Source organism: Meriones unguiculatus, chromosome 1, assembly GCF_030254825.1.
Source record: "Meriones unguiculatus strain TT.TT164.6M chromosome 1, Bangor_MerUng_6.1, whole genome shotgun sequence".
Taxonomy (NCBI): Eukaryota; Metazoa; Chordata; class Mammalia; order Rodentia; family Muridae; genus Meriones; species Meriones unguiculatus.
Genome location: NC_083349.1, coordinates 25,016,323 through 25,040,091, shown reverse-complemented (window position 1 = coordinate 25,040,091; position 23,769 = coordinate 25,016,323). Strand labels below are relative to the sequence as shown.

At 53.5% G+C, this 23,769-nt stretch overlaps 1 protein-coding gene across 1 annotated transcript; it reads left to right on the top strand.

Moving 5' to 3' along the window:
• On the top strand, positions 1-21,923 carry Capn1 (calpain 1). Its single transcript, XM_021638456.2, has 22 exons — positions 1-556; positions 1,153-1,420; positions 1,560-1,629; positions 1,917-2,035; positions 4,014-4,147; positions 4,258-4,426; positions 5,352-5,435; positions 5,765-5,850; positions 6,809-6,883; positions 6,972-7,132; positions 13,287-13,462; positions 14,431-14,442; positions 16,005-16,213; positions 16,298-16,337; positions 16,832-16,897; positions 16,990-17,047; positions 18,487-18,551; positions 18,963-19,031; positions 19,266-19,344; positions 20,122-20,238; positions 20,515-20,573; positions 21,155-21,923. Exons 2-22 carry the CDS (start codon positions 1,154-1,156, stop codon positions 21,179-21,181), a joined length of 2,142 nt encoding a protein of 713 aa, XP_021494131.1. The 5' UTR covers positions 1-556; position 1,153; the 3' UTR covers positions 21,182-21,923.
• Positions 21,924-23,769: the final 1,846 nt, after the last annotated feature.

Sequence of the window (23,769 nt, the reverse complement as noted above, 5' to 3'; positions counted from 1 at the left end):
GGGGCGGGGCGGGGGGCTGTCGGGGGACGGCGCCGCCTCGCCCCGTTCGGTCCCCGTACCTCCCGGGAGAGCAACCTGGGGTGGGGCCGGCGGCCCTGCAACTCGAGCTGCGGCCCTAGTTAAAAATACCCCTTGCCCTACCCTCCCTCTGGCCGGCGGTGCCCTTCTGTCCCAGCCCAACCCTCCTCACCCCGACAGGAGCTCGCTTCTCCCGGGGGAGAACTCTGCCTTTTACCAATCTGTCCTCTCGCAGGGTTGGCTCAGAGCCTTCGGAGGAAGGGAGGGGCTGCAGACACCCGGAGTAAGAGATAGTAGGAAAAAAAAAAAAAACTATTGGGAAGTTGCAGAGGAAGATAAGAGAGCCTAGAGGGAGCGGGGACAAGAGCCTGAGGAGTAGGTGCAGGTCCAGGGAGGGAGGGACCAGGACCGAGGGGCGGTGGAGGAGGGCGGTGGAGGAGGGCGGGGAGGAGCTCTCTTCCTGGTTGGGCCCGGCCCAGAGCCACTAAGGAAGCAAGCAGCGGGGACCGCAGCAGTCTCCCAGACTCTCCTCCCCCAGGTAAGGAGTTGGGTACCCAGACTACGGTTGTCTGACTTGGGCCACTGCTTCTGGGGCTAGAGGGCAGTCGCAGATCGGCCCCTGTCCTCTGCGTACCTGCGTGAGTGGTTGGGGTCAGGAAGCAGCTCACCCTGGGCTCACCCTGGGCTCACCCTCGGCTCACTCTGGACCTGGGCCGCTGTCCAAGTGCTCTGATTTTCAGCCTGTCTCAGGAGCCTGCGGAGGGGCATCAGGGCCTTGGAGTTTTCATTCAGTTCCTAAGCTGAGGGAAGGGGCAGGCGATAGACGCTTGACAACTTCGTGGAGGGGGGCTGCCGCCAGGCAAAGTGAAAGATCTTAACTCCGCTGTGGCTGGCCTCCACCCGATACCACCTGCCCGGATGGCTGTCAGAGAGTTGTCAGCCCTGGACAGTGGGAACAGGGGAAAGGAGAGGTGATGGCCGGGGTACCTAGAAACCGGATTCTGGGAGTACCATAGCGGGGTCAGCGGAGCATGTTTGGGGAGTAGTGAGTCCAGGAGAGTGCTGGCAGGCATGAGTTGTGTTCTGTTCCTGCTGGGGAGGCCTGTATTCCTAACAGGCCCGTGTGTCCCCCAGCATGGCGGAAGAGCTCAACACGCCGGTGTACTGCACTGGGGTGTCCGCCCAAGTGCAGAAGCAACGGGACAAGGAGTTGGGCCTGGGCAGCCATGAGAACCCCGTCAAGTACCTGGGCCAGGATTATGAAAAGCTTCGAGCAAGCTGCCTGCAGAGACGGGTCCTCTTCCGAGACGACGCCTTCCCCCCGGTTTCTTACAGCCTGGGCTACAACAGTCTGGGTCCTAATTCCCGGGCCACCCAGGGCATCAAATGGAAGCGTCCTACGGTAAAAGGGCCACTCGGGGTGCAGCTTGGCTCTGGCGATGGGTGAGGAGTGGGGCTGGGGCCCCGTTAGTGGTGTAGGGGTGTCTGGGTGCCAGTTTCTAGGAGGGACTGGCCCAGGAACAGGACTGTGGGTCTTGCAGGAGATGTTTTCAAACCCCCAGTTCATCGTGGACGGAGCCACTCGGACAGACATCTGCCAGGGAGCACTGGGTAGGCTCCCCGGATGGGGTTCTGGGTGTTTGTCCCATTGTAGCTCCCCATTCCCACTCCATCGGTTACTGCCCCAACTCCTCCCTCCCGCAGGCCCAGGCAGGCAGGCCTGGGCTATCAGCATAGGTGCTGGTTTGCCCGGATTCCTGGATCTTTTCTGTTAGCTGAGGAGAGGTGACAGGCACCCCGCGCAGGGAATCCCAGGCTGTCCCGGCATCCCGCATACACAGCACCTCCCATCCCCGGGCACATCCTCAGGGGCCTAATGAGGGTCTCTTCTGTCCCAGGGGACTGTTGGCTCCTGGCTGCCATTGCCTCCCTCACCCTCAACCAGACCATTCTTCGCCGAGTGGTTCCCTTCGGCCAGAGCTTCCAGAGTGGCTACGCTGGCATCTTTCATTTCCAGGTGAGGGTCCTGCACCCTGCACTCTCTGGGGCAGGGGCATAGCTGGCCTTAGAGAGATGTGAAAGGATGGCCCCAGCACTGTGAGGCTGGGATGGCCAGGGCCACACTTGTAGGGGCAGCCCTCCCTCTGGAAGGCATTTGACCCATCTGTGCCATCTCTGGTCAGTCATGTGTGAATGGTTGGGCAGGTATTTCAGCTTGCCTGTTTCCCTGGGTAAGGTTGTGTAAGGTAAGGGGAGAGAGTGTGGAAGGAGAGAGACTTCTGTGCTTCGGCTACTGGCAGCAATCCGTTTCTTCACCCAAGCCTCAGTTTCCCTGGCTAAGATGGAGTACTCCCTGCTTCGGCAAGCTCTGACAGAGTGGAGGAGAAAAGCCCGACTCGGGACTTAAACTACCCTTCCCTGATGTTTCTCACATGACCCGCTTTTCTCAAGTTACATTTGCAAATTCTCCGGGAACAGTCACTGAGAGAGGCACACCCGAAAGTCTTGGTTTGGTTCTTTCTGATATGACGACCCTGGCCTTGCCTAGAGGAGTCCCTGTCTTCCTCTGCCTAATCAGGCCTCCTACCCCACTCGGCCCTGGCAGAGAAGAAATGGCTGGTATCACTCTCTAAACTGAGCGCCCACTCACCCAGCTCCACTCACCAGGGCCCTGGCTTATCACCCTTTTTCTCCACCCCTTCCCTCAATTCTCCAATCCACTCCTCCTCAGCTTCTGGCTGGCCCGTTCAGTACTTCCTCCCAAATCGTTTGTTTGCTAGACCTCTTCTTACCTCATTATTCTGGGCTTCCCCCTGAGACAAGTTTTTGTTTCTCTGTGTAGCCTTGGCTGCCCTGGACACTTTCTTTGTACACCAGGCTGGCCTCGAACTGCCTCCCCGAGGGCTGGGATTACAGGAGTGCACCACCGCGCCCAGCTGCCCCCGTGACAATTTTTGGTGCTCTTGGAAGCTTCTGTCCCTAGGCACCCAGGACCTGCACCCCACCCCTGCTTCTATCCAGGTGGCAGGTCGTTTGGCATTCCTGGGCAAAGCCAGTGATTTCGTGAGCCACCCCCTCCCCCATCTGCGGTTGAGGGTCTGGGCACAACATCTTATTCCACTTCTCCCACTTGCTCTGGTGGTCAGGCTTAGATAGGGAGGCAAGCCGCAGGGGGCAGGGCTCAGGGGTTGCTTTGATGAAGAACACTGGCTTCTCGCCCCCGGCCTCTCCTGTGTCTGAATGGGAGCCTTCTTCAGTCTTGAGTTATTGGCGTCACCTGCGTTATCTTAGTTACCTGTCGGGAAACTAAGGTGGTGTTGCTCCTTTTCCTGGTTATGGAAACTGAGGCTCAGACCTGATGCAATGCAAACACCCCCATCAATAGCTAGGCTATTTGCCTAGGGAAATACTGTCAAGAAACAAGTCTGTAATTGTTCGCCTAAAAGTTTTCAGTGCATTTGTTTAAGTTTTGCATGTGTCTGCATGTGTGTATGCTCGTGTGCCTGCATGGGTGTGTGAGCACGTGTGTTGATGAGGATTAACTGTGTGTCTGTAAAGGACAGAGGACGGACGGGAGTCATTCTCTCCTTCTACCATGTGAATCGTGGAATTGAACTCAAGTTTCACCCTTAGTGGCAAGTGCCTTTGCTGTCAGAGCCGTCTGCATGATCCCGATGTGATTCTGTGGAATTGTTGTTTCGTTTCTTTTTGAGACGTAGTCCTACTATGTAGCCTTGGCTAGCCTGGAACGCACTGTGTAGGGCAGGTTGTCCTTGAGCTCGCAGAGAGGGACTCCGGAGTGCTGAGATTAAAGGTGCTTATAGTTGTGGTACCTGGGGCTGAGGCGAGCTGACCGACGCGGTATGCCCCAGCAGATAGAGGGCGTGGCCCTATGAACGTATGTTCCACATGGACCTTGAATGAATTTAATAAACCCAGCCGAATCTAGAGCTGAGGGCCCCGGGAGCAGGTCCTCACTTTGCCCTCCCCCACAGCTGTGGCAGTTTGGGGAGTGGGTGGACGTGGTCGTGGATGACTTGCTGCCCACCAAGGACGGGAAGCTGGTGTTCGTGCACTCTGCCCAGGGCAACGAGTTCTGGAGTGCTCTGCTTGAGAAGGCATATGCCAAGTGAGTAGGAGCCCCAGGGCACACCTCCGGACTCTGGGGTTGGAGGGGTGGCTCTGGCCCTCTTACCTGGGCCTGCTCCAGGGTGTCGACTGACCTGGGCCTGCCCACAGGGTGAACGGCAGCTACGAGGCCCTTACAGGAGGCTGCACCTCAGAGGCCTTTGAGGACTTTACCGGAGGGGTCACTGAGTGCTACGATTTGCACGAGGCACCCCGAGACCTCTTCCAGATCATCCAGAAGGCCGTGGAACGAGGCTCCTTACTGGGGTGCGCCATCAGAGTGAGTAGTCTCCAAGGGCCTCATTCTCAGCCCAGGCTCAGCCCAAGACATGCCCCCTCCTTACCATCCCCGCTCTGCCCATCACCTCCTCCCACCTCCTCCCTGTCCCCACATCTTCCTTCAAACCTCTGGCCTGAGCTGTGCCCACTCCTGGTCCCTTCTCATTCTTTATTTGTTTGTTTTTATGATTTGTTGGTTTTATGTGCATTGGTGTTTTGCCTGCATATATGTCTGTGTGAGTGTCGAATCCCCTGAAGCTGCAGTTGTAGATAAATTGTGAGCTGCCATGTGGGTTCCTGGGAATTGAACCCCGATCCTCTGGAAGAGCAGCCAGTGCTCTTAACTGCTGAGCCATCTCTCCAGGCCCCTACAATAAACAGTTTTAAAAGGCTAGATGACTCTGCAAGTTTAGCCCCACCTGCTTGTCCCCTCACTGAGTCCCTCTTGGGGGTGAACTTGATTATAAGTGTGTGTGTCTATGTGCATTCACAATCTGGCTGGCCCTGGACACCAGTAGCAGCATAGTGACAGCATTGGTGAGGTAGCTAGGGTCAGCCCTGCTCCCTAAGAAGAGCAGCAATGGAGTGGATGGGGGATGGGAGCCTCTGAAAGTTTCTCCCATCATCCCCATAAGCTTTTTTTTTTTTTTTTTTTTTTTTTTTTTTTTTTTTTGAGACAGGGTTTCTCTGAGTAGCCCTGGATGTTCTAGACTCACTTTGTAGACCTGGCAAAGATCCACCTGCCTCTGCCTCCCTGAGTTGCTGGGATCACAGGTGTACGCCACCGCTCGTGGCCTCTCCTATCAGCTCTCATGTGGGTTGTATGTGCAGGGGGACTGTGTGAGTCCTGTGAATGCTCCAGGCAGGTCTGGCACCTCGTCTTCCGGACCTCGTCTTCGGGTCACAGTGCGTGTTTCCTTCTGCAGATCTCCAATATCCAGCAAAGGGAGAATATTACGTTTAAGAACCTAGTGAAAGGCCACGCCTACTCTGTGACGAGTGCCAAGCAGGTATTTCCCTGGATGGGGTTTGCCCTGCAGGGTGGTTCTTACTTCTATGTCCCAATGTCATCTGACATGCGCTGGGGGGGGGGGGGTTCTCCTTTCCTGATCTCCTGGGATAATCATCCTGTGGCATACACCCACGCTTATGCCCAGTGACTCTAGTGCATGTTATCAGCGGCCTCAGTAGGCTGTAAATTCCTGAAAGACTGGCTCTAGGGGATATTGACTGTGCGGCCCTGGTGTGCCGCTGGGCAATAAATAGGCTGAAGTGGTAAAGAAGGCAGGCCAAGAAGGGGGCCCAAGGGCATGGCACTGACGTGTGCTCTGGGGAACAGGTGAATTACCAGGGCCAGCGTGTGAGCCTGATCCGAATTCGGAACCCCTGGGGTGAAACGGAGTGGAACGGACCCTGGAGTGACGAGTAAGCAGCAGGGCAGTGGGCACTGGTCGGGGAGGTTGGTGGAAGTCTGGAGATGTCCCTGACCTTTCTGCCGGGGCCCCAGCAGGCAGGAGGTAGATTCAGGGTCTAGTAAAGAGCCGCATCCTGGGTTTTTGCCGTGACAGAGCCCACCTAGGCTGTGGGGACGGGGGCAGCCTGTGCCCAAGGCATCTGCTTTGACGTTGGTGAGACACAGCCCTGGCCGGATGTGGGCCTGTAATCCCAGTGTTCGTGACGCTCAGGCAGGCGCATCACTACAAACTCAGGGTTAGCCTGGGCCGCACAGTGAGTCCTAGCTCAACCTTGGCTGCACTGTCTTAAAGGGGGGAAGGATTATGGTGGCACATGCCTTTAACCCCAGCAGGGGCAGGCATGTCTGTGAGTCTGAGATCAGCCTGTCCTGTATACCCAGTTCCAGGCCAGCCAAGGCTACACAGCAAGGCCCTGTCTTCAAGGGGGGAAGCAGGGGAAGGATGGTGGTGCCTGGAAAAAAAAAAAAAATGACTCAGCAGTTAAGAGCTTGTACCGGTCTACAAAAAGACCTGAGTGTGGTCCCAGCACCCACATATGGAGGCTCGCAACCTTACGTAATTACAGCTCCAGGGGATCTAACACCCTCTTATGACCTCCACAAGCACCACACTTACATGCACAAATACACACATAAACACACACATACACACGGATATACACACATTTAGATAATTTAAAAAGTAAAAATGCACTTAGGAGGCATAGACAGGTGGAGCTCTGTGAGTTCGAGTCCAGCCAGGGCTACCTAGTGAGGCCCTTGAATAGGGGTCTGTAAGGCCTCATGACGGTGGTCCTGGAGAAAGCGTGCTGCCCTGGGCTCTGCAGACAGGTCAAGTTGGACAGGCCACAGGGACAGAAGTTAGATAGGTCAGTGGTACCCCGCACTGGCAGTGCCTGCTTCCCACAGCTCCTCAGAGTGGAACAAAGTGGACCCCTACGAACGAGAGAGGCTGAGGGTCAACATGGAGGATGGGGAGTTCTGGTAAGCGGCCCTTTTTCTCCACTTGCTCCCCTAAAAACCCAGTCCCGTGATGGAGGACTGTGGTTCACCTCTGCCCTTGGGCCCTCAGGATGTCGCTCCGAGACTTCTTGCGTGAGTTCGACATACTGGAGATCTGCAACCTTACACCCGATGCCCTGAAGAGCAGGACTCTGAGGAACTGGAACGCCACATTCTTCGAGGGTTCTTGGCGCCGGGGGAGCACAGCTGGCGGATGCAGGAACTACCCAGGTGACCTGAGCCCCGAGGAAGTGGGGAGACAGGACAAGGGTGTACATCCTTAAACGTCCTCAATGGTGCTAAAGGGACATGCTGGCCTCCCTAAGGCCTGGCTGGGAAAACCTTGTCAACCAGACATCTGCTGTCCACTCCTCCTCACTCCCTGCACCTCGTGACTCCCTGGCTAACTGTCCTCTCAGCTTTCCTTCTCAAAAATGGGTGACTGATGACTGGCATGGCATGGCCTCTCTGTGACCCTCTCTACTCCCAGCTCTCCGACTTCAACTTTTTTCTCTGCTCCAGCTCCACCCTTCCCTACCACAGAGCATTCTGGGCCTTGCCAGTCCCTATTCATCTCAACCTGGGAGTACATCTGTCCTTGCCCAGGCCTCAGTCTCATGGAATTGACCGATATTGCTGACTCCCTTTTATTTTTCCCTTTTTTTTTTTTTTTTTTTTTTTTACGCTTTGAGCTCTCTCTTCTAGTCTCTCACTCTTTCTTTCTTGTTCTTGTTTTTGGGTTTGTTTTGATTTTTGAGTCAGGGTTTCTTGTGGAACAAGCTAACCTTGAACTTGCTACGTAGCCAAGGGTAACTGTAAACTTCTGATTCTCCACTTCCAGAATGCCGGGATTCCAGGTGGGCATTCCACCACCTGGCTTCTGTGGTGCTATGGATGGAATCCAGGGCTATTCAAATGCTAGGCAAGCCCTCTACCAACTGAGCTGTGGCCCCATCCCCTTAGCTGTGAGTTATGAGTCACTCTAATTTGTTGTTGTTGGAGACAGAGTTTCTCTGTGTAACAGCCCTGGCTGTCCTTGACTCATTCTGTGGACCAGACCAGGCTGGCCTTGAACTCACAAAGATCTGCCTGCCTCTGCCTCCTGATTGCTGGGATCAAAGGTATGTGCCATCACTGCCCGGCCCATTTTAATATTTATTTATTTTGTGGGGGTATGTGTGTGTATGCACACTCCATGCTGCGGTGTGTGCACATGGAAGTCAGAGGACAACTCTCAGGGCTGGTTCCCACAGTCCACCATGTCAGTACCAGAGATAGGACTCAGGTTGTCAGGCTTGGTGGTGCCTTTACCCCCTGAGCCATTCTGCCAGCCCTCATTGTTTCATCGGTTTTCATTTTGCTCTGGTTTTTCGAGACAGGGCTTCTCTGTGTAGCCTTGGCTATCCTGGATTCCACTTGTAGAGCAGGCTGGCCTCTAACTTACAGTGACCTCTGCCTGCCTCTGCCTCCCTGAGCACTGGGATTACAGGCGTGCGCCACTGGGCCCAGCTCATTGTTTCATCTTGATCTTGCAGACGTCTAGTTCATTGGCCTCTCCTTCCCTCTGCTCCTGTCACCCACAACCACAGTCCCCGCCACTGAGCCCAGCTTTCTCAGAACTGCTAAATGTATCTGAAGAGAAATCACACAGCTCGGGCCATTTTCCTTGTGCATTCACAGCCACAGACCTCTAATGAGCACTTTGCACGGTCCCCACCATTCCGCTAGGAACTCTCCACTTTCCTCCACCTCTCTCTTCATTGCTGTCACCCAGAGACCTTGCATCTCACTGAGAAGCAGCCGTGTCTCCTGTGGGAGCTCCTGTCTGTCATTCCAGGGCTCGGGAGGTAGATCCAGGAGGATCAGGGGTTCAGTGCCAGCTTTGGCTGTAGAGTGAGTCCGAGGCCAGCCTGGGCTGCATGAGGCCCTGTCAGAAAAGAGAAAGAGAGAGGAGTGAAGGGGAGAGAGAAGGGGGGAAAGAGGCCTCAGTACACAGGGCACCAGGTATCTACCTCTGCTGCCTCTGTCTGTCTTCAGTGTGTGTGTGTGTGTGTGTGTGTGTACACACGTGTGCTTGGGACGGTGGCAGGAACGTCCCTGTTTCTGGGGAACCCTATTCTTCTTCTGTCCTATTCTCTTTGCTCCTAAGCTCTTTGCTCCTTCACCCCTCCTCTTACCCCGTGTCCTAATGGAAAAATCCCATCTTCAAACATGCGGCCCTCTCTTGACCTTCCACCTCCCAACCCATGCCTGCTGCCTCTCCTGCTCAGGAATTACCATGCTGCCCTTCCCTTCTGGCGGCGTTGACTTGGCCAAATTCACCCCTGTGGTGGGCTGCTGGCTGCATTCTCTGCTGTTCCCTCGGAAGCTCACCAGTGTTGTTCTGAAACATTCTTCTCCCCACTTCAGTTTGTCTCCAAACCTAGAAGAACCGGCTTCCTGTACCACAGCTGAGAGGGCTGCACTTCCCTCTGCCTGCCTAGCTAGGGGCATTGTGCAGTTCCTGTGTCTTTGTCGGTATTTCCGGCCCTTCTCTAAGCTTCCATTAATTGCTCTTTGATGTAATTATTATGGTTATTTATTTAGTTATTTATTTATATTTAGTTTTTTAAATACTTTATTTAATTTTATGTGCATTAGTGTGAAGGTGTCAGACCCCTTGGAATGAATTGGTGTTAGAGACAGTTAATGAGCTGCCATATGGGTGCTGGGAATTGAACCCAGGTCCTTCATAAGGGCAGACAGTGCTCTTAACCACGGAGCCATTTCTCTAGCCCCTGTATTTAGTTTTTTGAGATAGGGTTTCTCTGTGTAGCCCTGGAACTCACTCTAGAGATCAGGCTAGGCTCCAACTCAGAAATCCACCTGCCTCTGCCTCAGAGTGCTGGGATTAAAGACGTGAGCTACCGCTGCCTGGTGTTGTTAGGGATTTGTAAGTTCTGTTCCTAGACAAAAGCACAGCTTCTTCAGGAGTCTCTTAGCTATTTTTTTTTTAAGATTTCTTTTTAAATGTGTTTTATTTTATGTATATGAGTATTTTGCCTGCATGTGTGTCTGTGTACCGCATTCGTGCCTGGTGCCCAGGGGGGTCAGCGGAGGGCATCAGATGCCCTAGAATTGGACTTACAGAAGTTTATCCGCCACTAAATGGGTGCTGGGACTCTAACCCCAGTTTTTTGCTCTTGCTCTTAACTGCTGAGCCCTCTCTCTAGTCCTGATTAACTTTGCCGCCGCTCCTGCCAACTTCAGGCAGGGAACAGAGTCCTGTAACCCAAGTTTTTCTAGGACTCAACTTTCACTAGAACTCAATTTGCAGCCAAGGATGACTCTGTACTTCTGACTCTCTGCCTCCACCTTCTCTTGGCTTCTTTAATCTTGTTGTTCTTTATTGGGTGTTTGTTTGTTTGTTTGTTTGTTTGTTTGTTTTCTTAGACAGGGTTTCTCTGTGTAGCCTGCTGTCCCGGAACTCACTCTGTAGACCAGGCTGGCCTTAAACTCAGAGATCCGCCTGCCTCTGCCTCCCAAGCGCTGGGACTAAAGGTGTGAACCACCACACCCAACTCACTTGTTTCTTCTTGTCCCATTCTTCAACTTTTGTTGCTTTTTTTTTTTTTTTTTGCCTACAGCCCTGGCTAGAAGAGTAGAGCAAATAGGAGCCACCATTGAGGGGCTCCTGGTCTGCTTGTCTTTTTGTTGTTGCTTAATTTTCATAACCTGTTATTACTTTTGAGGGGAGGGGCTCACACATGAGGTGAGAGTACATCTTGTAGGAGTTGGTCCTCTTCTTTCCACCGTGCGGGACTTGGGGATCAAACTCAGATCATCATGTTGATGGCATGCAACTGTCTCCCCGGCCCAGTAAGAAATACTTGTTGTAGGTTTCATCACCGCAAACTTTTTTTATTTTTGGGGGGGGGGCTTTGGGAAGTAAAGGGTCTGTGTGTGGTTCTGTTATTCTGTGCTGCTGGAGATTGAATCCAGAGACTCATGCTAAACAAGTGATTTGGCACAGAGCCACACCCCTACTACCACACAGGGGTTTGTTTGTTTGTTTGGGTTTTTTGTTTGTTTGTTTTTTTAAATGAAGACAGATCTCTGTGTCCTGGAACTCATGGTGTCCTTCCTTTGCCTCACAAGCGCTGGGCTCCAGGTGTGCGCCACCACACATAATTTACAAGGCGCTAGGGACGGGACCCAGCACTTGGTGCAGTGGGTGCTCTAGGAGGAAAACACTTTACCAGCTGAGCTGCATCCCTCACCCTGACAGAAGTTTTCTTTTAGTTTTGTATTTTGTGTGTGTGTGTGTGTGGGGGGGTGTTTTGCTTGCGTGAATGTCTGTGTTTTACCTGTATTCCTGGTGCCCGTGGAGGTCAGAATCGGGCAACAGATCCCCCGGGAACTGGAGTTACAGGCAGTTAATGAGCCCACCATCTGGATGCTGCGAATCAAACCCAGGTCCTCTGGAGTAGCTGCCAGTGCCCTTAACCGCTGAGCCGTCTCTCCAGCACTTTGATGAAACGTCATACAGTAGTTTTCATGAGTGAGCTTTGCCTGTTCATTCTCTGCTCATGCTGACCACATTGCTGTGGAGCTGTCTGTCCTGTTAAGGCAGCCTCTTTGTGTTTTCTCAGGAGCGTTTGCATAAGGAAAGATGATTTGTTTGGTAGAATGTGTGGCTGCTGAGCCTGCTCTTCCCTTCCCTTCTTTTGGTTTTCCTAGGGACAGTACCTAGGGCCTCATGTGCTCACAGCAAGTGCTCTGTGCTCACATGCCAGCCCAGGCTTCTCCATCCCACTGGTTTATGCGTTTATTTGAACATTTATTTATTTATTTGATGTGTGTGAGTGTTTTGCCTGCATGTATATCTGTGTGCCACTTGCATGGCTGGTGCCTACGGAGGCCAGAGTCAGGCACCGGATCTCCTAGAACTGGAATCACAGACCACTGTAAGCTGCCATGGGGGCGTGAGAAACTGCACCCAGGTCCTCTGGATGAGCCGCCATCTTGACTGCTTTGCCCTGTCCCCAGCCCCACAGGCGCTTTTATAATCACCTAGCTGAATTTTTCTTCCTTAAAAAATTCTGTTTCTTTTTATTTGACACGGTGGGGTTTCATGTGTCCCTGTGAGCACATGGAGGCCTGAGGGCAATTTTGAGGGAGTCTTTTTTTTTTCTTCTACCATCTGGATCCTATGAATCAAATCCAGGTCATCAGGCTTGGTAGCCACCACCCATATCCAATGACCTGTCTACCAGCCTAACATATTAATATTTATTTCAGTTCATTTGCTTTCTTTCCTCCCTCCTTTCCTTCCCTCCTTTTTTTTCAGACAGGGTCCAGGTTGGCCTGGCATTCACAGCAATCCTCCTGTCTAGTAAGTTTTTCCCACTGTGGGTTTGCACATGTTAAGAACATGCTTAATACATTTTGTTGTGTTTCGTTGAGACACGGGGTCTCGTGCAGCCCACGAGCTGGCTGTATAGCTGAGACTGGCCTTGACCTTCTTATCTTCCTGCCTCTAAGCGCTGGGATTACAGGCACAAGCCGACAAGCCTAGCTTTCCCTTTTTATTTCGTTGTAGCTGTTTTCCATACTTTGTGGCCTCCCCTGCATGACACATGTGCTCTGCCAGTGAGGCCCGGGCCAGTCAACACATGCTGTGGTTGGTCTTCTAAATAATGCAGAGATTTTAGAGCATCTTCCTTGGCTTGCCCTTCCCATTATAAGATGGTGTTTTCCTTCCAAACCATTTCTTGCTTGCCATAAGTTAACTGTTGTCACATCCTCACATGAACTTGGAGCATCTGCATAGTAATGATGATGATCACATTCTCAGACCTGTTGGGCTGGAGAGATGGCCCAGTGGTTAAGAAAACACACTCCTCTTCCAGGAGACCCCAGGTTAGTTAGTGGTGCCTTCACACACGTGTGTGTGTGTGTATGTATGTGTGTGTGTCTGTGTGTCTGTGTGTACCACCATGGCCAGCCTGGATGACTGACTGGTCATGTAAAAGCACTGAGATAGCCAGGCACTGGCTACTGCTTTGGGAGCTCAGCTTGCTGGCACTATCCCGGGCTGACCGCAGCCGGCTTCTCTTTTTAGAATCCTAGGCCAAGGGCATGCCATTGCTCACCCAGTTAGAACTAATCTGCAGCTCCTAACAGCTTACTTTTCTTTGTAGTGATTCTGAAAGTTCACCCACTCCCCTTCCGGAAGACAAGCCCCGCCAGGCAGAGAGGCTGTCCTGCCTGTCTGCGTTCGGGTCTTCTGACGCTCAAGGGGCACAAATATCCGCAGTATTGGATGTGTGGAGGATGTGCAGGAGAGGCTTGGGGAGCCGGCTACCCTGCCTGCCTCTGATCCTCCTCTCCTCCCCTCCTGCAGCTACCTTCTGGGTAAACCCCCAGTTCAAGATCCGTTTGGAGGAAGTGGATGATGAAGACGACTATGAGAGCCGCGAGTCCGGCTGCAGCTTCGTGTTGGCCCTCATGCAGAAGCACCGCCGCAGGCAGCGTCGCTTCGGACAGGACTGGGAGGCCATTGGTTTCACGGTGTACGAGGTTAGCCGGAGGGGTGGGCCCATCTCTGCCCACTGCAGCGAGCATCCACCAGAGGGCGCAAGAGACGCTGACAGGGAGGCTGTGTCGGGGAAGACGCTCCTGGACGTAGCTGCGGAATCCCACTGGGGCGGAGAGGGAAAAGGTGGTGGTTGGCTCCAGGAAAGGAAGATTCTAGAATTAACCCTTCTCCTAGAATGTGGGATGCTGCTCCGGGAAAGAGGGAGCGGGGTTGATTGCTATGTTTGCCACAGCTTCTGCGGCTCAGCTTTGGAATGAAGTGGGGCATTCTGGGAGGAAGGGGTGAGGAGAGGCCTCTGTGGAGCAGGTGGGGAATGTCTGCTGTCCAGGAAGAGGCTGTTCTAGGCCTTTTCTGTGCCTCCCCTGCTGCTTTGGTTGTTGTTGTTTGGAGTATTTTTGGGAGGGGGCGGGGAGCTAGTCTTCAAGACCAGGGTTTCTCTGTGTGGCCCTGGCTGCCCTGGAACTTGTTCTGTAGACCAGGCTGGCCTCAAACTCAGAGATCTGCCTGCCTCTGCCGAGTGCTGGGACTAAAGGTGTGCACCACTATCGCCCAACCTCTTCTGTTTCTTATTCTGCAGCTCAAGATAGGGAATGAAACTTCTAGATCTCCCTTGCCAGGGTAGAGGGAGGCTATAGCCTTGCCTAAACCCAGAACCCCTGGCAGCAGATGAAATGGAGTCTCTGATGTCCCTGGGTTTTATTCACATTCTGACTGGCACGGACTAGCAGCCTGGTAGCTCTTTTAAGCTGATTCAGAGGGAGGCCCAGGAAGTCACAGGGACAGAGACTTGTGCCCTTTCCTTCCACTGAGAAGCTAGGTCTGGGACATCACTGGCCCATTTCCTGTGTCCTGGGATCTCTCCCTAAGGACTCAGGACCTCTACCCAGCATGTTTGTCCTCCTTCCAGGGTAGAGGTCCTGAGCTTTTCTCCTCTCTGTCTCTCTTGCAGGTTCCTCCGGAGGTAGGTGTAGCTCTCTTGGTTCATCAGCCCCCTACACTTATCAGTCTGATGGCGCCTGGAGAGGAGCAGCATGGCCAAAGTCAGCCCTAGCCCACATAAGGAACCGGGAGACCTCGCCTTGTCACTGCCTGAAAAATGCTGCCCTAGTTCTTGTTCATCAAGTAGCCAGTCATTGCACTCCTGAGGACAGGAGCAGATAGCAAAGACTGGATCCGAACCCCGATCCTCAGATCCCCACTCAACAGGCATACAGGCCAGGTTCCCTGTCCTGCTGGTCACACTGAGCAAATGCTAAGCAGGCTGTGGGGGACGGGCTTAGAAGTGGGTGTCACTCAGCTGAGTGGTCTATACTCTTAAGCAGTCGCTTAAGCCCTGATGGGGTTTATATTGAGACATGACACTTCCCAGCTGTGCCTGTGGGAGGTAAAGGCAGAAGGATCAGGAGATCAGGATCATCCTTGGCTATAGATTGAAGTCAGGGCCAGCCTAGGCTACCTGAGGCCCTGTTTTAGTGGAGGGAGAAAAGAATAACTTTTCCTCCAGGGGTATCCAGATGGTCAGCAAAGCACCACTGGTCAGGTTTCACAGATGCGACACAGGGACCACTCCAGGGAATGATAATGGTGGCACGTGGCATCTTAGCTTTCTTTTTCAGTATGGGAGCTTGAACTTAGGGTCTCCCCTGTGCTATGGAAGCACCGAAGCACTGGGCTGCATGCACACCTGCATCATAGCTTATACATTTTTATTTATCATCTGTGTTTGTGCCTGTGTGCGCGCGCATGTGTGTGTAGGAGAGTAAAGCACATGCTGCATCCTCAGTGTAGTGCTAAGAGGAATTTGTGACTCAGTTCTCTCCTTCCTCCTGAGCGCCAGGCATGGAGCTCGGGGCATCAGGCTTGTGCAATAAGTCTGCTTCCTTGTTGAGCCATCTCGACAATGCCTGTGGCATGGTGTTTTAGAGTCCCGTGTATGCTTGCAGTCAGGTTGGACACTCACGTTTTCGTTTCCTTTGTTTCATTTAATTTCTTATTTGTTTATCTTTGAGATAGGGCTTTATGTAGCGTAGGCTGGCCTAAACTTGCTATGTGGCCGAGGATGACTTTGAACTCCCCATCCTCTTGCCTCTACTTCCTGAGTAATGGGATTACAGGCGTGTCTGGTTTAATGCAGAGCTGGGGATCAAAACCGGAGCCTGGGGCTGGTGAGAAGTCTCAGTAGATAAAGGCCCTTCTCCCCAAGCCTGATGAGCTGAGTTTGATCCCTAAAACATGGTGAGAGGCGAGGACAGATGCCTACACATTTTCCTCTGACTTCTGCTCACACCTTGGCATTCAGGCATCGCCTCCCCCAACCACACACACACACACAAAAGAATGAATCATGGTAGGGAGGTACCAGTGCTCTGTACCACTGAGCCACAGCTGCAGCCCAGGCGCTCACATTGTACAGAAAAGTGACCAGAAGGTGAGTGGCTCGTCAGGGTCTCACGGGCTGTGCCCGACCTAGCAGGCCTGGATTGCAGCCCCCCCGACCCCCGCTTGCTTCTTTCCCCCTGCCAGCTGGTAGGTAAGCCCGTGCACATGAAAGGTGACTTCTTCCGCTCCAACGAATCCTTGATCGCTACAAAGATCTTCACCAACATCCGGGAAATCAGTAATCGCTACCGCCTGCCGCCGGGGGAGTACATTGTGGTTCCGTCCACCTTCAAGCCCAACAGGGAGGCTGACTTCCTACTGCGCTTCTTCTCCGAGAAGGCTGCTGGGACCCAGTGAGCGCCTCGCCCCCGCCCCTCCTACCGCACCTGTTTCCCCTCTGACTGACCCTCTGACTGACCCTCCCCTCCACTCTGCAGGGAGCTAGATTACAAGATCCAGGCCAACCTCCCTGAAGAGGTACGTGGGCCCTTTCTCTCCCCTGGGTGTGCCTCGGAGAGGTGGGCTCCAGCTGGTAGGGCAGGCGGCTTCCTCGGCTTCCTCGTAGGAGTCCTTAAGAACGTTAGTTTCTTGTCTGCCCAGCACTTGTGATATGCAAGGGCCCTCGGTGATGATGGTAGGCAGTTCCTAAGCTAGGAACTGTATCTTGTTTCTTCCCCATTGTTACCTCATTCACAACCTTGCCCTCTGAATGAGGAGCACAGCTTCAGAGAGGCTGATGAATTTGCCCAAGTTCACACAGCAGGGATCCTAACCCCAGCTTTTCAGCACCTACCTGACCTTTGGCCATCATTTAAGCGACAAGACTCCTAGGCAGAGGGCAGGTCCCATTTTACAGGTTAGAGGAGGGAGGCTCAGAGAGATGAAGTGACAGCCCCAGCTCCAGTGGCTGCCCCTGCAGGCAAGAGCCGGGCCACGGCACCCCTGATTCATTCTCTCCGTTCTGAGTACAGAAAGTGCTGTCGGAAGGAGAGATTGATGAGAGCTTCAAAGCCTTGTTCAGTAAGCTGGCAGGGGAGGTAAGTCAGGACCTGGCAGGACCTGTGTGAAGTGGGGGACCCCTGTGTGAAGTGGGGGAGCCCAACAGGTGCCATCTTCCGCCTTCCCCTAGGACATGGAGATCAGCGTCAAAGAGTTGCGGACCATCTTGAACAGGATCGTTAGCAAACGTAAGGGTCCCCACCTGTGTCCTGTTCCCCACCCACCCCAATCGCCACGCTCTTACTCCCACATGGACCTTGCTCCCACACCTTGGTCTACATGGATGGCGAGCCTTCCATCGCCTTGGCCCCACTCTCCGCCATTCCTATCCCAGACTCCTCGCTGACCCTGCCCCACTCCGTCTCCTCACTAGAGCTCTGTGGCCTTAGGGAAGACAGCCCCCAGCAGAGCCAGCCACAGGTGCTCAGTACCAATGGAAAGGCAAGACTGCACCTCCAGGCCAGGCCACGGGTCTTGGGAAGTAGAGTAAGGCTAAATTCCAGGCTCCGATGATACCTGTGGGCAAAGCCACTCTCGTGACTTGCCCTTTCCTTCTGCCTCAGCTGCTGTATGTGGGCATCGGCTGCTCTAGCTGCCCGTGGCTTGCTGGGCCTGGCCTCTGTCTGCACACCTGCCTGAGTCCAGGACATCTACCATGCTGGCGAGGCTTTGTTTACCTCTGCAGCCCACAGCCAGTGCCTGCTGGCTCCTCTGCTGCCCATGCCTTGTCTGTTCCGGACTTTCTTCCTTTCATTCTGGGCCTGCTGGTAGATATGGATCTGGCTTCCGAGGCGCGGAAACGCTCTGCTGTTTCTCAGGAGAACAGCGTTCCATCTCGTGCTGTGCTGGTCTCAGTACCCGAGGGCCGGACTGGGACCTCCCTATCACCGGTGACTTCAGGGCTCCCGGCATGGCTGGTTCTGAAAGAACTTCTAAGTGGAGCTCCTCTATCTCTGTCATCTCTCTCTTGACAGATAAGGACATCAGTGTCCTGCCCTATCACTCTCCACCCTATGCCCTTGAGACAGGTCTCTCACTGAACCTAGAACCAGGCTGGCAGCTAGCAAGCCTCTGCAGTCTTCCTGCCTCTGTCCCCAACAGCACAGCCGTTACAGATTGTGTGAGTGTGTTTGTATGGGCGTGTGTATGTGATTGTGTGAGTGTGTGAGACAGACAGACAGACGCGCTCACCTTTTATGTGGATGTTGTGGATTTTAAAACATTTATCCTAACTTTGATTTTATGTGTGTAAATGTTTTACCTGCGTGCCTTTAAACGTGCGCAGCCCCTGGACCTGGAGTTAGGAGAGGTTGTGAGCCACCATTTGGGTGCTGGGAAAAAAACCCATGTCCTCTGCAAGAGCAGCCAGTGCTCTTACCTGCTTCGCTACCTCTCCAGCCATTCTCTTCCTTTTCTCTTTCTTCCTTTTCTTTTGTAGACAGGGTCTATATAGCCGAGGCTGGCCTTGACCTCCTGATCCTCCTCTCTTCTTCCGGCTGTCATGGTGACAGGCACGTACCACCGTGCTTCCCTCATGCAGTGATGGGGCTCAGACCCGGAGCAAGCGCTCTGTGAGCTGAGTGGCACCCTTGGCCCCTAGACCCGATTGTTCGTTCGTTTGTTCCAGACAAAGACCTGCGCACGGACGGCTTCAGCCTCGAGTCATGCCGCAGCATGGTGAATCTCATGGATGTATCCTTCCACCCGCTTTTGTCTCTTCGGGGTTTGGGGCTGAGCAAGATGCCGTCCACCAGCCCTAGGAGCTGCTGGGAAGCTTGGAGAGTGCTGGGCGGGTGTGGATGCGGTAGGACCTCGTGTTCAAACACCCTCCTGGATATCTTCCAGTCAGCGAGAAAGGGAAACGGAGGCGCAGGTCTTGTGGGAAACGGAGCAAGACCTTGGTCTCCAGTTGGCCCTAAGGCTGGTACTATTTCTGCACCTCCCCCCACCCCACTTCGCTGTAGCCAGCCCTTTGAATGCTGGCTGTGAGCTGCAGGTGGCCGCTGTTGTCTCTCCCCTCCACGGCCAGGCTCCCTTTCCCCTAGCTCCCCATTTTACACGCCTACTTTCAGCCGTACAGTTTCCTTCTTAACCTCTGCCAAGCGAGATGGCAACGGGAAGCTGGGCCTGGTAGAGTTCAATATCCTGTGGAACCGCATCCGAAATTACCTGGTAGGTGGTTCCCGGGCTGGGCTCTCCCGCCTCCCTGTGGCCTCAGTCATGGCACGGCCAGGCCTGATGGCAGAGCTCGGGCTGGCTGTATGGCCAGACCTTCCTCTACAACTTCCTTTCTGCATGGGACCCCTCCCTGGCCATTCCCCTCCTCCTTCACTGTCCCCGGGGTCAGAGGCAGCCGTGAGGAGCTGCTGACTCACTTGGCCCTCACCTTTTTTACCCAACACACAGACCATCTTCCGGAGGTATGACGTGGACAAGTCTGGCAGCATGAGTTCCTACGAGATGAGGATGGCCATCGAGGCTGCGGGTGAGGCCCAAAGCTGTTGGCCCCAGGCTGCCCCCCTGACAGAGGCCTGGCTGGCCGGCCCTTGACCCTGGGGGATGGTGGCCATGCTAAAGATGTGGTTACCAAGCTAAGGGCTTTGTCTGTGTTCCTCCCTTTCCTCACCTAGCAGCCTACTGAGAACAAGGGCCTTTCAATTAATTTTTGCATATGTATGTGGCGTGCGTGTATGTATTTATGTTTGTATGTGTGCGGGTACACATAAAGGCCAGGTACGGCATCGTCCATCTTCCCTCATTAATCTTACCGAGATCTTATCTGATCTCACAGATTAAGATAGTTTAGCTTTTCAACTAACCTGGGGAGTCCCATCTGCCCTCCCCCCAAGCGAGTGCTGGGATTACTGGCAGGCTACCAAACCCGCCTGGATTCTATGTGGGTTCTGGGTATCCAAACTCTGGTCCTCAGGCAGAGGGAGGGCGGGCAGGAACGGCTCCAGGCTCCTGTGAGGCAGGTACAGGACTCTCCCACACTGACCCTTGTATAAACACAAGGCCAGGCCGTTTTGAGTAAATGCCTAGGTCCTCTGCAGCCAGCTTGTGATTTTTTGGGGTGATCTGGGTGTGATGCTCCCCCTGGGCCTGGCCCTCCCTTACCCAGACCTTCTCAGCTTTACCCTAGAGGTATTTCAGGCCCTTTACTGGGAGAAAGATGATCCTAGATACCTCACCTAGACCAACGCCTCCACTGCCCTGTCTGGCTGCACCTGCACCGGCCCTCACTTGCCTCTCCCCCGCTCAGGCTTCAAGCTCAACAAGAAGCTGCATGAACTCATCATCAACCGCTACTCAGAGAACGACCTGTGCGTGGACTTTGACAACTTTGTGTGCTGCCTCGTGCGACTGGAGACCATGTTCCGTGAGTGTTCCTAACTGGCCCCGCTTTGCCACAGTGCCCACAGTATTTCTTCTGGAGCCACGGAGGGACGAATTGGGTGGAGGCTGAGGGGGAGCGAGGACTCATATGTGGGTACTTGGTGCGAGAGGGCCTAAGGAGGCCTCTTTGGGCAGGAAGCCTCATGGCTTTAAGAGGCAATAAGTTGGGGGAGGCGTGGGAGGTGGGAAGCAGTCTTGGCTGGATGTTAGCTGTCTGGTTGGTGGCCCAGATTTAACTCATCTTTTTTTCTGAACACAGGATTTTTCAAACTTCTGGACACAGACCAGGATGGTATTGTGACCTTTGATCTATTTAAGGTGAGATGGCCCGTGTTCACCCGTCCCTTCCAGGACAGGAGTCCGTGGCCTTGGAACCCGGCCTCAAATCTGTGCCCTAGTCCTGGAAGCCTTGGGTCAGGGGCTTCTGGAGCCCAGGGAGGCATGAAGAGGGGTAAGGCCAGGCTGCTAGAAGCTAGTGGGAACCAGCAGCCTAGCGTCCTGGAATAGGGAAATAAGAGAGCACAACCCCCAGCCGCAGCAGAGGTGGGTGGAGGGGGGGGCATGTACCTTTAACCTCTGCGCTTGGGAGGCAGAGGCAGGCAGATCTCTGTGTTTGAGAACAGCCTGGTCTACAAAGCAAGTCCAGGACAGCCAAGGCTACACAGAGAAACCCTGTCTCGAAAGAAAGAAAGAAAGAAAGAAAGAAAGAAAGAAAGAAAGAAAGAAAGAAAGAAAGAAAGCGCCCTTTTCACCAGAAAGCCCCTCAAAAGGGGCATGAAATATGGGTGGTGATGGCCAAGCGGTGGGGCTGGAGTCTGTACTCTGGGCTGGGTGAAGAAGGAGGCTGAAGTGGCCGTATGTCCTGCTGCTCCCAGTAACCTGTCCATCTTGCCCTACAGTGGTTACAGCTAACCATGTTTGCGTGAGCTGGGGATTCAGCTCCGATTGCCCCGTTCTTCCTTCTTCTTCTGCCAAGCCTCGCCTTCCTGCCAGACCACAGCAGCCGCCAAGTGCCTCCCTCGGACTAGGAATCACCCTTGTCCTCCTGCCCTTCAGCCCCTCCCCACTACCTCTGTTCAACTGCTCTGGGCAGAGTAACAGGCTCTCCCTTTCCCTGTGGCCAAAGGCTCAGAATGGGCAGCCCTGGACTCCGCTCATGGCTAAGACCAGAAAGGCAGCTCCCTGCTGATTCCTGCCTCTGGGGCAGGAGCCATCAGCCCTTCTCCTCTCCCGACTAGTGTCCGGAAGTGTGTCGTCCCTAACCTGTGAAGGCTATAGCCCCTGCCATCCCCTAGACCTACAGACTTTATAACCACTAGCTAGCTCACCGTCTGCATCTGGGTACCAGAGGCCTCGCCTCGCTCGCTGCAGGAGCCCCGCAGCCGGAATTACCTGTGCCTTCCTGTCCAACAGCCAAGATCCCTCTGCAAATCAACCACACACACCCCACCCCCCGCCCCGTGTGCCCACCAAGAATGTCTTAGCCTGGAGGGTGCTCAGGCCCTCCCTTCCCCCCTCCCCTGTCTTTATATATATATATATATATATATATTGGTCAGTTTCAAGTGAATCCTGCTTGAGGTACTAGTGTACTGGTTATGGAGGACCAGGCACTGGGGGGGGGGTCCCGTGTGTCAGTGCAGTGGAAAAATAAAACAAAAGGCCGCACATCTGTCTCTCAGTGTTATTCTCCCAAACCTACTTCCTTGATTGTGCCAGCAATCCTTGGCCTAGAGACAGCTCATAGCCTCATGCCCACCCTTGCTGAAGAGACTGGGCGTCTGGCTGTGGCCACCTCTGCCCCTGAGATGTTGAGAAGGCCTGGGCACAGATATGGACTGGATGGCTCCATTGACAAGTCAGTCCGTTCAGGTGGCTTTTCTGGTTTTGCATGCCCTCCTAGAGGGCTGACCCTGACTTCCTCTTCTGCAAGGAAACACAAAACCTCCACTTCGCATAAATCTGACCCACCGGGGGCTGCCCAAGACACAGAGCCCCACCTCACCTCCCCAGGCCACACTGGGACACCCCGTGATCCAGCAGTTTATATAAGCTGTTCCGCCCCTGTGGCTCTTCTTACCAGAGATAAGAGTAGGTGAGACGAGAGAATGAAAACCAGTCACCTGCTAGGACAAAGGCTGCAGGCAGCCTGTGTAGACTGAAGGATCCAGGCTGGGTATATTTGGTCGATAGAGGGCTTGCCTAGGTAGGCAGAGGAGGATTAGAAGTTTAACAGTCATCCGGGCTTGGTGGCGCATGCCTTTGATCCCAGCACTTGGGTGGCAGAGGCAGGCGGATCTCTGTGAATTCAAAGCCAACCTGGTCTACAAAGTGAGTCCAGGACAGCCAAGACTACACAGAGAAACCCTGTCTCAAAAAAACAACAAAAAAAAAAAAAAAAAAAAGAAAGAAAAAAAGTTTATCAGTCATCTGGGCAGTGGTGGCTCACATCTTTAATCTCAGGAGGCAGAGGCAGGTAGGTCTCTGAGTTCAAGGCCAGCCTGGTCTACAAAGAGCAAGTTCAGGGACCAGCCAGGACTCCACAGAAAAATCCTGTCTCAAAAAACAAACATAAAAAAAGTTCAAAGAGGGACTGGAGATATGGCTCAGAGGTTAAGAGCACTGGCTGCTCTTTCAGAGGTCCTGAGTTCAGTTCCCACAATCACATGGTGGCTTACAACCATCTATGATGACATCTGGTATCCTCTTCTGGTGTGCAGGCACACATGCAGACAGAACATTGTATACATAATAAATAATAATAATAATAAGGTCACCCTCAACTACACAGGGAATTCCAGGCCAGCCTGGGCTATATTAGACCCCATCTTGAGAAAAAGAAAAGAAAATTGGAGGGACCCAGAGAGAGAGGGACTGCCCATATGATCAGAAATGGAACTGAGACATCTCTGATAGTAAGAGGGACAGTGTCCTGAGCTGACTGTTAGTCACCTGCTCGCCGGGAGCCCCGAGTCGGCAGGGGGCTGCTCGGTGAGACAGGTCCTGGAGGGAGGCCGGGTGGGTGATGTCCTGGACTCTCCTCTCAGCCTTCAGCCGGTCTAGCGTGGTTTTAATTCGATGTGGTGACTGGCCAGTGGGGATAATCTGAACTCACCCGGACCCCGAGCTGAGGCCGCACCGTGAACCTGCTTCTTGACTGCCCTTTTTGGGCTTCTGTGGTTTTGTTTCTGTATTGTTCTGTTGTGCTGTATTTGATTTAGTTTTCATTTAGAAAAAATAAAATAAATTTGAGAGCCAGGTGCACACACTAGGGAGGCAGAGGCAGGCAGATCTCTGTGAGTTTGAGGCCAGCCTGTCCTACACAGTAATTTCGAGGACAGCTTTATTCATTCATTCATTTTTAAATATTGATTTTATTAATTATACAACATTCTGCCCTCACACCAGACCTTACTATAGATGGTTACTAGCCACCACGGGGTTGCTGGCAATTGAACTCAGGACCTTTAGAAGAGCAGCAACTGTTCTTCACCTCTGAGCCACCTCTCCAGCC